The following is a 12916-nucleotide window of genomic DNA, read 5'->3' on the forward strand; positions in this document are numbered from 1 at the left end:
TACTTTTATTTTTATTTTTTTATTTTTATAAAAAATAAAAATAAAAATAAAGAAGCAATTAAATTCTCTTTCTCTCTCTCTCTCTCTCTCCGTGGCAGAGAGTCAGAGACACGTTAGAGGACTGATGACATACGAACATACCCCAACAGTTTGAATCCGAAACGGATTCCTAACAAACAACGGCGTCGTTTCACGTCTCCTTCTCCTTCTGCGACTCTAAAACCGTAGCCTTCTCTTCTCCTTACATCTCTTCTTCTTGAACCTCCTCCGATCCTGCATTCACTCACACCGTCTGAGAAAGAAAAAACAAAAAAAAAAAGTCTTCGGTTTTCGCTTTCTTGTTTTGACGACGCCGACGAGAAGAAGAGAGAGCAAAGCGATGGGGTTGATATTGGAAGAGCAAGAGAACGACATCGTCTTGGTCCCGCCCTCGAATTTCTCAATGGTCGAGGACGGCATTTTCAGATCCGGCTTTCCTCAACCCTCCAATTTCGCCTTCCTCGACACCCTAAATCTCCGATCCATCATGTAAGTAATTCTTTTGTGTATACATACATGCCTATGTTTTTTCTATATGTATATGCATGTGTGTGTGTGTATTTTGTTTAAAAGCTAGCATAATGTAAGTGAATTCTGTTTTGGTTGATAAGAAATTTTGACGGAAAAGAAAAGAGAATTTTGACTTCTTTTGCGCTTTAAACGAGCTGAATTTTTTATTTTTTATTTTTTTGGGAACAAGAATTTTTCTAGATGTATTTATTGGAGTCTGTTTGGTTGTTGAGGAAGATTTTGAGGGAAAGAAAAGGAAAAGAATATGAAATATTGAAATTATGAAGAGAAATAGTTTTCTAGAATTTTCTCTAGAAACAAATAGAGGATAATGCGTTGGATTTTGCAAGATATGTGACTTATACGTGATTGGGATTTGGAACAGATATTTGTGTCCCGAACCCTACCCGGAAGAGAACTTGGAGTTTCTCAGGTCTCGGAATGTTCGTCTCCTTCAGTTCGGAATCGAGGGGAAGACGGTATAATCTCTGAACTTTCTCTCTGGTTCATCATGTGTATAGTTAGAGATGCAAATTGTTGTGATGTGCAAATATTTGTTGAGTTTGAATGCATGTTATTTGAGTGCATGTTGATGTGTGGATGCAGTTATGTTTTTATGATAATGGTTGAGAGAAAGACTATATTATGGCATGTGTTTAATTTGAAATCTTGGGTGATTCTTTTGGTATTTCACTAAGATAGCAGCTGTTGGATTTTCAAGTGATTTTTCTTTTCTGGGACGATGCAAAATCCAGGAGATGGAGCAAACTATATCTAAAGATTTAATCTCATGCTGACACTTGATTACTTTAACTTATTTTCAAGTAAATTCTAAGGGATTTTGTCCAAGATTTTTTTTTTTTTGTCCCTTTTGACATTTTATCTTTATAGATGCTCTGTTTGGAATTTTATAGGAATTTAATTAGCAGAGGGTAGAAATAACAATTTTACATGTTACTATTTATCTCTTATCGATTAATGATTATTTACCCATCAAAAGGGAAAAAAGAAGAAGATAAGTAGAGTAATAATTTCTTTTGGTTTCTTTTTGTAATAAAAAGAAAACAGATCCTTTAAGTAGTGAAAATACATATATTTGTTGTGCTCGGTATACAAGTATTAGTAGTCAAAGATTCAGGTTGAGAACTCGTAGTCTAAGGGAAAGATTTTGTGTTTCACTCCATATTTCGGAAATCATGACTTTCTTTTAAATAGCTGGAATCTTATCCATACATGTTCATAGATAGTGGTTAAATATTTGACAGTCAGTGGTAGCTTATCTTAGGGCCAAAAAAGGAAGAAAAAAAAGGAGCTTCATGTTTTGAATCAAATAAAAAAAAAAAAAACAAAGAAGGAAGGAAGGAAGGTGGCTTGATGATGGTTGTTAAGTAGTTCTTATAATTTCTCACGACGTATAGTTTTTGCCTTTTTGTGCTAAACAAAGTGTCATGGTAAAAATTCTTTATTTTCAAATGATCTAATTGTTCTGATACAATGTTTCCCAGTGTAATAAGTACCAAACATGGTTCTTGAGATTTTAGAAGCATGGGTTTACTAGAAGATCTTGGGGCACAATGTCCATAGGAAGATGTCTTAAAAAACATAAGATGCTATGGAGTTCTTGTTATGATACTCTTTCTGGGGACCATCATAGATAGTCGAAACTGTTATTACATTGGAATCTGGGTTATGATTTCCAACAATTCCTACTTGGTACATTTGCTTATAGTGTGGCTGATATAATAGGTTGGTAAAGAAAGTGATTATCTGTAATATGCTAAGTGTTTTGTATTAAAATAAAAAAAATAAAAAAAATCTTTATGAATGCTGTAGTATGTTTTTATTTATCCATGTTCAAATGAATAGAAATTATTAATTTGTTAATTAAGTGTTTGCTGTGTAAATGTTGGAATAATAAAGCTAACAGAAAACCTGAGTAGTTTGTGCGTTGACTCTGTGGTTGATTCTATCTTGCAATTAAAATATTACAGATGCTAATGACATTTGATGGAATGTGGGCATGGTTGTACCATGTTTACTGCATTCCTGATGCTACTGTTCATAAGCATTTACATTACATTTACAGGAGCCTTATGTATCTATTCCCAAGGAGACCATCATGGAGGCTCTGAAAGTCTTAATTGGTACTGGATTATAATCTGGCAAAGTTTCAATTAACTCTTTTGCTGTAATTTAGATAGATTCAGTATTTTATCTTATTTTGCATTTATCTTTTGGTGTTTCCAGATGTGAGAAACCATCCAGTTTTGATCCATTGTAAGCGTGGAAAGGTATGGTTCATGTTCTATATTTTAGTTTTTATTTTTTGAAATAGTGCTTGTTGTTAGCCACTTGTGTACATGATCCATATGAAAAGTAAACTAACTACTGGAAATTATTCGATGTCAGTCATTATTACTATACACCATCTAGCTCATATTGGACAAAATTTTCAGTGTAGCAGTAACATTACTATCACAATGATACATTTCTATTCTGAATTTGATTTTGCATCTATTTCATGCTTCATTGATCAAAATGACCCTCTGGAGGAATTTTAATGGAAATTAGAATCTGGTTGGTCCTGCATTTACATTTTTATTTTTGTAGAGGATTTTGCTCCTCTGTTCAACTCTGATGTCAGTCTGACAATCACCAGGCATTCTTCCTATACTAAAAGTAAATGAATAAAAACCATCCGGTTTTATTTTGCTATCAGAGTTCTATTATCAGCACGCGGGCACGGGCTCTGCTGTTTAGGAGCTGGAGACCTGCATTAGTTAGTTATTTGGCCCAAGGTTTTGGACTAGAGTTGAACCATCCCACCCTTTTGTCATCCTACATTTTAATAATTTATGGAAAAAAATTGTTTAATTGTTTGTATTAATGCTTACTTTATTGGCATTTTTAAAGAGAAATCTGTGCTATTGACACATTTCATATAATTGATATTTGAATTTATTTGTGCAGCATCGGACAGGTTGTCTTGTTGGTTGCCTGAGAAAATTTCAGAATTGGTGCCTGTCTTCTGTGGTTGAGGAGTACCAACGTTTTGCTGGTGCAAAATCTAGGATAACAGATTTGAGATTTATAGAGAAATTTGACGAAATGTGCCTGAGGCAGTGTCTGTACAGCATTATATACCAGTATCAAGGATATGGTTCAAACAAGAGGCGGCTGCTGTACAGTGAAGAGCCTTTACAAAAGCCCCGTATTACGTCAATTTAGCCGGGCTTGAGGGAGCGTTTTCTTTCTTTCTTTCAATTTTTTTTTTTTTTTTTTTTTTGGGGAGGGGGGGGGGGGGGGGGGGGGGGGGGGGGTGATTGGGTTTACTGAGGTGCTTTTTGTCACACCTTCATGCTTGTTTTAGTTTTAAAATTAAGCATCTACTGTGGGCTTCCATTTTTACACGTACGGAAAGCAGTGGTGCAAGCCAGTTTTTTTCAGTCTATAATGCTACATACAAGAAAAAAATTTCAAGACGCTACTCGTTTTCCTCTCTCTCTCTCTCTCTCTCTCTCTCTCTTTCTCATTGGATAATTCAGCCATGTTTCCAGCCATATTTCTTTTCTGTTTGAAGATGACATTTAGGCATGCGGAATTGCATTCATCACCCATTAGGCATGCGGGTGATATTTGAGGATGACATTTCCCCAAATTGTTACTTCATTTTATTTTATTTATTTTTTAATATTTATAAATAACCCTTCTTAAAGTATGAAAAGTGCTAGAGAGCCAAACAAATTAACCTAAAAAAATTTTCAAACTGACGTGACAAGGGTTTTTAAATTAAAAAAAAAAAAAAAATGCAATTTTTTCTCCTGTGTCTGTCACTTATGGTCTGCCATATCAGTTCATAAATTTTTTTGGATTCATTTGTTTGGCTCCCTATCACTTCTCTTAAACTATAACCTTATTGTTCATTTTAATGTCTTGCCTTCTACAAAAAAGTGCAAGAAATGTATATATTTTTTTTCTCTTTAAAACCATAGCTAACCTTCACATAACATATTAGAGCTCTTGTATAAACCACAATTAAATACATATAAATATAATGTTCTTACAATTTAAATACATATTAAAGCAATAACATATATGTAACATGCGACAATAAAGCAAATGTAATTATATTTTGTTAATACAATACCAAGAAAACAGTACATAGTGAAGGAAAGCTTATACATAGAAGGTAAGAAACTTCACAAAACTCTCCTACTTTTATGTGTTTTGAAATTATTCCTTAATGTTAAAAAACTCTCAATGTATGGTATTCAACTTTCAATTTGTTGCAATGTACACCATCTGTTAAGATTTTCCATTAAATATTGTAAAAATTTTCAAAATACCATTTTTTATAAGAAAAAAAAATTGCAAAGATTTAGGCGAATGTATTTTTGTAAATTTCATTTAATTCGGACCAATGCCTGAATCTTTGTAATTTTTATTTTATTTTTTTATAGGGTTATTTACATTTTTAGTACCTAGGTTTTCACGTTTTTATTTTTTTCATTTAGGTTTTAATTTGTATTACATATGGTACTTGACTTATAGGTAAATACAAATTTAATACATTGCTACCATTTCGTCAGCCAAACTAACGGACTGCTATGGGGTGATTTCGGCCACCCTTGTGGGCCCGTCAAGGAGTGGCCGAACCATTCATAAGGCCCTTTAGGGTAGTTCGGCCACCTCCAATGGCCATAAAGTAGGTGGCCGAAACCATCTTCAAAGGCCTACAGGGTTGCCAAGCCACCCCTAGAAGCCATGGGGTGGTCAAACCATCAGACCGGCCACAGGAGGTGGCCAAAACCACCCCTATTGTAGTCTGTTAGTTTGGTTGACATAATAGTGACAAACTGGTATTTACCCATAAGTTAGGTACTATCTGTGATACAAATTGAAAATTAGGTTAGAAAAAATAAAAGCTTGAAAACCTCAGTATTAAAAAGGTAACTAACCCTATTTATAATTTTTTTTTAAAAAATGATATTTTGAGAATTTTGACAAAATTTAACAAAAAATCATAACGAGGATATAGCAAATTTCAAGCATTTCAAATCAAGTGCTTAGTTTTTTTTTTTTTTTTTGAGAGGTGTATAGTGAAATTTTTACACTGACTTATACATAGTCAAATTTTTATACTGATTTATTATTAAATAATAAAAATGTGTAGGTAAACTTTTATATTTAGATTTCCCTTTTAAATTAATTGTTTATAAATATTTATAGTTTTTGTTACATATTTTAATTGTATGAAATATATAATTGTAGTTAGTTGCAATTTTGTTGTTTTTTTTTTTTAATTATTATTATTTTTTAATTTGGAATTAAGGGTAAATTTAAAATTTTATAAAAAAGTAAAGGGTATAAACGTTATTGTCTCACTTTTAACGATTCAAATCTGACAGATGGGTTCAAATTAATTACAATTGAAAGTTTAGGAGTTCAAATTCAGAGGTTTTGAAGTTTGTGGGGGAGGGGAGTTGTCAAATCATGTGGTAATTCTGAAGTTTAAAGTGAAGTTACCCATTATATTTAACATGATCTATAATTTAGAAATGTTGGACTTTCAAATGTAATCAGGTATTCGTTAGATGTGAGTTGAGTATGTAACATTACTCAAAACAATTGACTAAAAATTTCAATATGAATACAATGAATAATTACAATTTGTTTTCAATAGAAAAATACTATATAGTAATCTGTTATATGATTATCATACAATTATAATGATGTGGTAATGAAATTCAGCTCTTAATTTTTTTTACAAGCCCTTATTGAAATGCTAATTATATATATAAAAAAAATGGATAAATAAAAAATTGGTCTCTGTGGTTGGCCTAGATTACAATTAACTCCATGTGGTATAAAAAATAAGGGGAAAATGCAGTTTACCCCCCTGAAGTTTCAGGGGTTTTTCAATTTTAACCCTAAAGTTCAAAAATTGGCAATCTACCCCCCTGAAGTTTCAAAAATTGGTAATTTAAACCTTCCGTTTAATTTTTCCGTTAAATTGGACGGAAATTTTTTTAAAAAAGACTGAGGGTAGTGATGTAATTTCACAGATTTCCGTCCATTTAGACGGAAAAATTAAACGGAGGGTTTAAATTGCCAATTTTTGAAACTTTAGGGGGGTAGATTGCCAATTTTTGAACTTTGGGGTTAAAATTGAAAAACTCCTGAAACTTCAGGGGGGTAAACTGCATTTTCCCCAAAAAATAATTTATAGGTCCCTGTAGTTGGCCTAAATTACAAATAATTCCTTATGGTATAAAAAATAATTTATAAGTCCTCAAGGTAGGCCAAAATAACAGTTTATCCATAAAATCAATTTTCATTAAGTAATTTCACATAATCCGCTACTTTGTCACGTTATACTTACTAAAAACGTGACACATGTTATTATTAATTTATGATTTTAAAAATTGACAACTGTGATTTTTCACATCATTTTAGGACACCAGCTAAGATTACACATCAACCATCACTCCAAATCATATTGTTTCAATAAATTAACATAATCTCTTATATCCTCAAAATTTTACTTTGTGCGTAACCCTCTCTCATTTTTATCTTCCTCAAAACGATTTGAGAGCATTTTGCTAAAATTTGACGGTCACATCTTCTAACCATTGAAAAATAAATAAAAACAACATTCAAGTTAATTAATTGTGACAAAGTTTTCCTTCAAATTAAGTTGGAGAAAATTTGGTTGCACTTTTTATTAAACTGGCATTTGTCTTTAGAGCATGAAAATTAATTTCAGGGAGTAAACTATTATTTTGGCCTACCTTGAGGACATATAAATTATTTTTTAGACCATAAATTTAGGTAAACTATAGGGACTTATAAATTATTTTTTATACTACATGGAATAATTTGTAATTTAGGCCAACCACATGGACAAATTTTACATTTACTTCTAAAAAAAAGTCATCCTCTATTTTATTTAAGAGAAATGCTATAGTGCAATAAAAAAACCATTTTTTGCCCATAAAAGTCTTAAGAGAGCCCCTACTATCCCGTCGGTGTGTAAAAGACCCATTTTGCAGCCCCCAGTACATTTTTGATACCTAAGCTAAACTCATCTTATAGAATATAATTGAAAACACATGATTATTTTGCAGCCCCCTTTCTTCTTCAGCAGGTTTGATGTTCTCAAAAGTAGCAGCCCCTTTCTTCATCGCCGGCCAAACCCAACCGGAGAATCCATCATCAAAACTTGTTTTTGATGCCTCAAAATCCGTTTATGGATTCAAAACTAAAATCTAGAGGCGAAAAGTTAACTCTTTAGGGATTCTATCACCCTAAAGGCCGGAGATGGTGACTCATGGCCAAATCCAAACCGCCATTGTTGGAGCCCAACCGCCAGATCTGTTGTGAGAGCTAGAGCCGGAGTCAAATCGCCGTCGTTTTTTAAGCAAGACAACTCCCACTGGAGATGCATCTGAGAGAGAGAGAGAGAGGGAGAGAGAAGCGGTTTAGAAATGGATGGATTTGTTCTTGAGTGCGTGGGTCTGGCCATCTCTTTCCTCTTTGTGCAATTTTTTTGTTTGCTATAGAGTATTTTTGTGAAATATTTTTGCTTTATTTGAGGTGTCAGCATATTATTGGATGTTGTAAAACACCTCTTTTACGCTAAGTTCGAATATAAGGTTTTCTCAACTCTTAAAGGTGGCAATAGGCCACAAGTTTCATTCATAGTTGTTGTGGCTCACCCACTTATGGAGTTTATGACCTCTTACCACTTAAAACTTTTATGGGCCAAAAATAATTTTTTTATTGTACTATAACATATTTTAATCCATATTTGAAAAGGCTTTACTCAATAAATATCCTTAAATTCATAAATTTTGTCGCTTGGCGCAATTCCTCAAATAAGTTGGGAGTTTGTCTTTTTAATTTTTAATTTTGAGTTTAGTTTGTCTTTTTAATTAGTGGTCAAAAAGGCCCCATTTTTTTTCTTGTATATCCCGACATAGGAGTTATTCTTTCATGTGTACCTCAACGTGTGTGTGTGTGTCTCTCTATATATATATATGTTGTAATAATAAAAATCCTTACGCCGAATCCAATAGGCCCATACAAGAAGTAAAACAATCAAAGCCCAGCCCACCACCACATATTCCAAACACAGACAAGCCTCTATATATATATTTACATGTATCTTACATAGGTACGTAATCACCCGCTCGCGGCACCAGGCTAGGGTTTCCTGTCCCTTTCCCTTAGGGTTTTCCCACGCAACCACTCCTCTCTCCACCAGGGCCTTCGGATTAGATTCCGAGGATGACGGGGAAGGCCAAGCCGAAGAAGCACACAGCGAAGGAGATCGCGCTCAAGATCGACGCGGCGACGACGAATCGGGGCGGCGGGAAGGCCGGGCAAGCTGACCGTTCGGGCATAGAGAAGGGCGGACACGCCAAGCTAGAGTGCCCGCACTGCAAGGTGACGGCGCCGGACGTGAAGTCTATGCAGATCCACCACGACGCCAAGCACCCCAAGATCGGCTTCGATGAGACCAAGCTCAACAATCTTCACGCCTCCCTTGGCGCCGATACCTCCAAGGGCCGCCCTGGCATCCGTGGCAGCCACAAGAAGTGATATTCTAATTTGCCAATCGCTTCGTTGCTATTTGTGTGCTGGGGTTTTTCTTTTTTCTTTTTTCTTTTTTGATATTATTATTGTGGTCAAGTAGGCGATTGGCTTGTAGTGCTTGAACTGTATATTATCTGCCATGATGATGATGATGATGGACTATTCTTATGAATAGTTGTGCGCTATAATTATCATGTTTACTTGTGGTATGGAATATGGGTAATTGAGAGTATACTTGTTTTTTCATGATAGAACTCTTATTTGGGATGTGGGCATGGTAAATTATTTACTTACATGTAGCATGTTTGATGATATACATGCTTGGGTGAGTGAGGGTTAGTGGTAAAAGATTTTCTCAACTTAATATATGCTTTTAGTACATGAAATTTTTCCTAGTAATTATGTTTTCAGACAAGAGTCAAGTCTTTGGCAGTGATGTTTCGTGTTCTAATTTCTTTTGTTTCTCTTTTCAGTTAATCTAGACGGCTTGTGACTGAAGGTGTCTGGATTTGCATTGACATGAACTTGGTTCATATGTTTGTCTATGTTTGTGGTTGACTTAATGGATGTGAAGAACCTATATTATCTGGTTTATATTAGATTCTGCTTACTTATTTTTATCTAAGTTGGTGTCTATGTAGATCCTTAATGGCAACAAGTGTTGCTAAGAATGTTGTGGTAAGTGCTTTTCTCTTTGGTTTTTCCTCCGATCTATGCAATTGGAGTTATGGCATCTGAATAAAGTTACAATCTGCTTTGTTCTTGTATTTGCTTGATCTGGCGAAATCTCTACACTTAACTCTGTTTTCCATTTGCCTGAATTAAGTGTTTCATTATACAAGGATGTTATGCTTTGTGCATTATTTGGTTGTCTGTTTTCCAATGCAATGCATATTAATGAATTCTTGCCAACCTCTTTCTTCTTTTCACTGGGGTTCCCTGAAAGTGAAAATTAGTAAAAAAAAATTATGTGTTATTTGCCTAGGAGTTTCAGAATTGAAAATAAGTTTACCGCATTATTTAAGCCCCTAGTCATAATTTTGTGACTACCAAGAACAGGATGTTTCTTCACATTTGCATCATAGATTGCATGTTCTAAGTATTCTAGTGATGAATCAGAATGTGCTTGGGAGTGTTGAACACCATGTTATTCCGTTTTTGGTTTGGAAGCATATGGTTGATGTTATGTCATGATCATTTAGAGTGATTTGTGTATGGCACTGGCCACCTGTGAGGGTAATGGGTGGATTTTTTCCCCATTACCCGGCGGGTTGGATTTTTTTAAAAAACTGGTCAAAATGGGTGGATGCTAGTCTTCCCACAAAAAGGTCAACCCCAGAGTCCCAATCACACCAAAACCCCTCAAATCTCTGTAGTTCTCCACCAAATGACCTTTTCACCACCATAGCCACCCTCCCCGCCAGACCACCTCCACACAATGCTACAACTTCTGTCACTTCTGCAGCCCACCACCCCATCATTACCAGACCTACTTCTCCGAGCAGCAACTATCCCACCTAACCATTTTCACGGTTCCTATCCTCAAATCTACGAAGTTCAACATTCACAATCTTGATCTCCAAAGTCAACACCACCAATGCTTCCAAGAAAATCTCAGGGACCCATTCTCTCATTGCCTCTATACTTCGCTGCATCAATGCTCTATGGTTCTCTCTCCACTATTATTCTGTTTTGTTTTCTCCATCTTTGTATTATTTTCCTCCGTACTCTCGGCGACCTCACTGCTCGTTTTATCCAAATCCATTTTTGTGTCTTTGCATATCAGGAATGCTTATACAATCTAAAGAGCTCATCCTCATCAAGTCCTCATTCAATTCTCACAAATCCTCACTTTTCCAGTGAAATCCACTGTTGATTTTGACGCTCTTTTTCACAAAGTCATTGCTTCTTAGGATTGACTCTATTCATGTAAATCATTCATGGATGTATGTTATTCTCGGGTTCAATGGACAAGGTTTTTATAAGTACCCGTTTGTTGGAGGCATATACGGCTGGTCTCTGCCTTGCCCCTTGTTGACGGGCAGGCAGTTCTTGAAACTGCCCCCCTTTGGTGGGCGGATACTGTCTTGGAGTTGGGCTGAAATCCGTCAGGAGTTGGTGGATTATTGTTATCTATCTAAATGAGTGATTTTGAAAACTGTTGGAGCTTTCCAAGTGTGAGCAAGTGGCTTGCTCTATTAAAAACAAAAAGGAGTGATTCTTGAACAGGTTCCTTGCATGTCCGAAGCGTTTACTTTGACATAGTTTAAGATGAGAGGAGTATCGAAGAAGGATAAACGAGTGGTGGTAGGTTAAGGTTTGTTTAAGAATGACTATTGTCTCTAGCATATGAGGCATCCATGAATTTATGCTTTCTAGTTTCTAATAAATTCAACACTATAAGTCGATGCTTTGTTATTTCATTAAAGTATTGAGTATGTCGTTTACACTGGATAAATCAACAGGTAGAAAGCTAATCTCGTTTTTAACTTTCTTATATGGGATATGCTACACACTCCTACGTTCATTTTCCTTGATGTGGTAGTAAAAACAATTCATCCACCCCAAAAAAAAAAAAAAAAACAATTCATCCAACATTTACAAGTGAATTTTTGTACTACATCAGCAAGTAGAAGTCGGAGTGTGTAACATTTCTCATATAGGGAAGTTTAAAAAGCGCTGTCTTCCTATATTAGGCATGTAATGTTTGTGAGGTATATTGTATCACCAGTACTCATCTAGTTTGATCAGGGCCTTTAAGGGTGAATTAGGATTTTCTTAAATTCATTTGAACTGAATAATAATATATCAAGTTAATTATATTTGAGGAATATTTTTGACTATCCAAAAAGTGAACAAATAAAAATACTATTTTAATATAACTAACTAGATATTAAAGTGTAGATCATCAATAAATATGCTTTTGATGTTTATATTCTCGCTGCTTAAACCTTTTTCAAAACTAAAGGCATCTTTCGTGCAAGCGAATTCAATTCTGATTGTTCTTTAAATATAAAAATATAAGAAAGATGCAGTGGTTATCATGCTTTTATATTGAGAAATTATTTTTTTACAGTTTATACATTTCTTTTCTAAATCAATCACCATAGGTTGATTATAAAAAGAAATGTATGGAAGACGTATAATAGATGTATGCATAATAGGTCTCTTTTACATTTAACTGTTAATGTATATTTTTACCATATTTTTACCTAACGCAAGAATATTTATGGTATGTATTTTCTTAACGAAGAAAGGTTATTTTGTTCAAAGAAGAAAGAATCGAGTTACACAACTAAATTTACTATGTATGCTTTGCAAACTGACGTGGTGCTGACGTGGACTTTGTTAAGTCAGCATCTTAATAATTAAAATTTACAAATCAATATTTATATATTTTTTAAAAAAATTATAATATCATTACTTTATGATTTTTTAAAATAATAGTATCAAGGCTTTATTGCATTAGCAATTCATGCAGGTCCACAAAATTGTTCTCTCTCTCTCTCTAAATAAAATATTTATTTCTTTATCTTATCCCTTTTATGTGCTCTTTGAGTATATAAGAATATGTAGTTGTTTTATCTTATCCAGTTATCCCTTTTTATGTAAGCCAACCAAACAACTACTTTAAAAGTCTAAATGCATTTGCTTTTAGAAGTGCGAGTAAGCTTGAATCCTACTCGTTTGACTAGATAAGTGGGCCTTTATAATTTGGCGTTGTAAGAAAAATTGTAGCATTTGTGTTATATTTTTTTCTCAGTTCAGA

General features: G+C 34.3%; 2 protein-coding genes across 2 annotated transcripts; both read left to right on the forward strand.

The window, feature by feature from the left end:
- Positions 1 to 179: 179 nt before the first annotated feature.
- Positions 180 to 3821, forward strand: LOC132171884 (inositol diphosphatase DSP3). The gene is made up of 5 exons (XM_059583296.2): positions 180 to 528; positions 935 to 1028; positions 2636 to 2693; positions 2797 to 2840; positions 3520 to 3821. The coding sequence occupies exons 1-5, from the start codon at positions 380 to 382 to the stop codon at positions 3775 to 3777; spliced, it is 603 nt and encodes a 200-aa protein (XP_059439279.2). The 5' UTR covers positions 180 to 379; the 3' UTR covers positions 3778 to 3821.
- Positions 3822 to 8725: 4904 nt separating this feature from the next.
- On the forward strand, positions 8726 to 9914 carry LOC132171031 (protein METHYLENE BLUE SENSITIVITY 1). Its single transcript, XM_059582233.2, has 2 exons — positions 8726 to 9149; positions 9621 to 9914. The coding sequence occupies exons 1-2, from the start codon at positions 8839 to 8841 to the stop codon at positions 9622 to 9624; spliced, it is 315 nt and encodes a 104-aa protein (XP_059438216.1). The 5' UTR covers positions 8726 to 8838; the 3' UTR covers positions 9625 to 9914.
- The last annotated feature ends 3002 nt before the right edge of the window (positions 9915 to 12916 follow it).

Source organism: Corylus avellana, chromosome 1 (assembly GCF_965113065.1).
Source record: "Corylus avellana chromosome 1, dhCorAvel1.hap1.2, whole genome shotgun sequence".
In the NCBI taxonomy this organism is placed as follows: domain Eukaryota; kingdom Viridiplantae; phylum Streptophyta; class Magnoliopsida; order Fagales; family Betulaceae; genus Corylus; species Corylus avellana.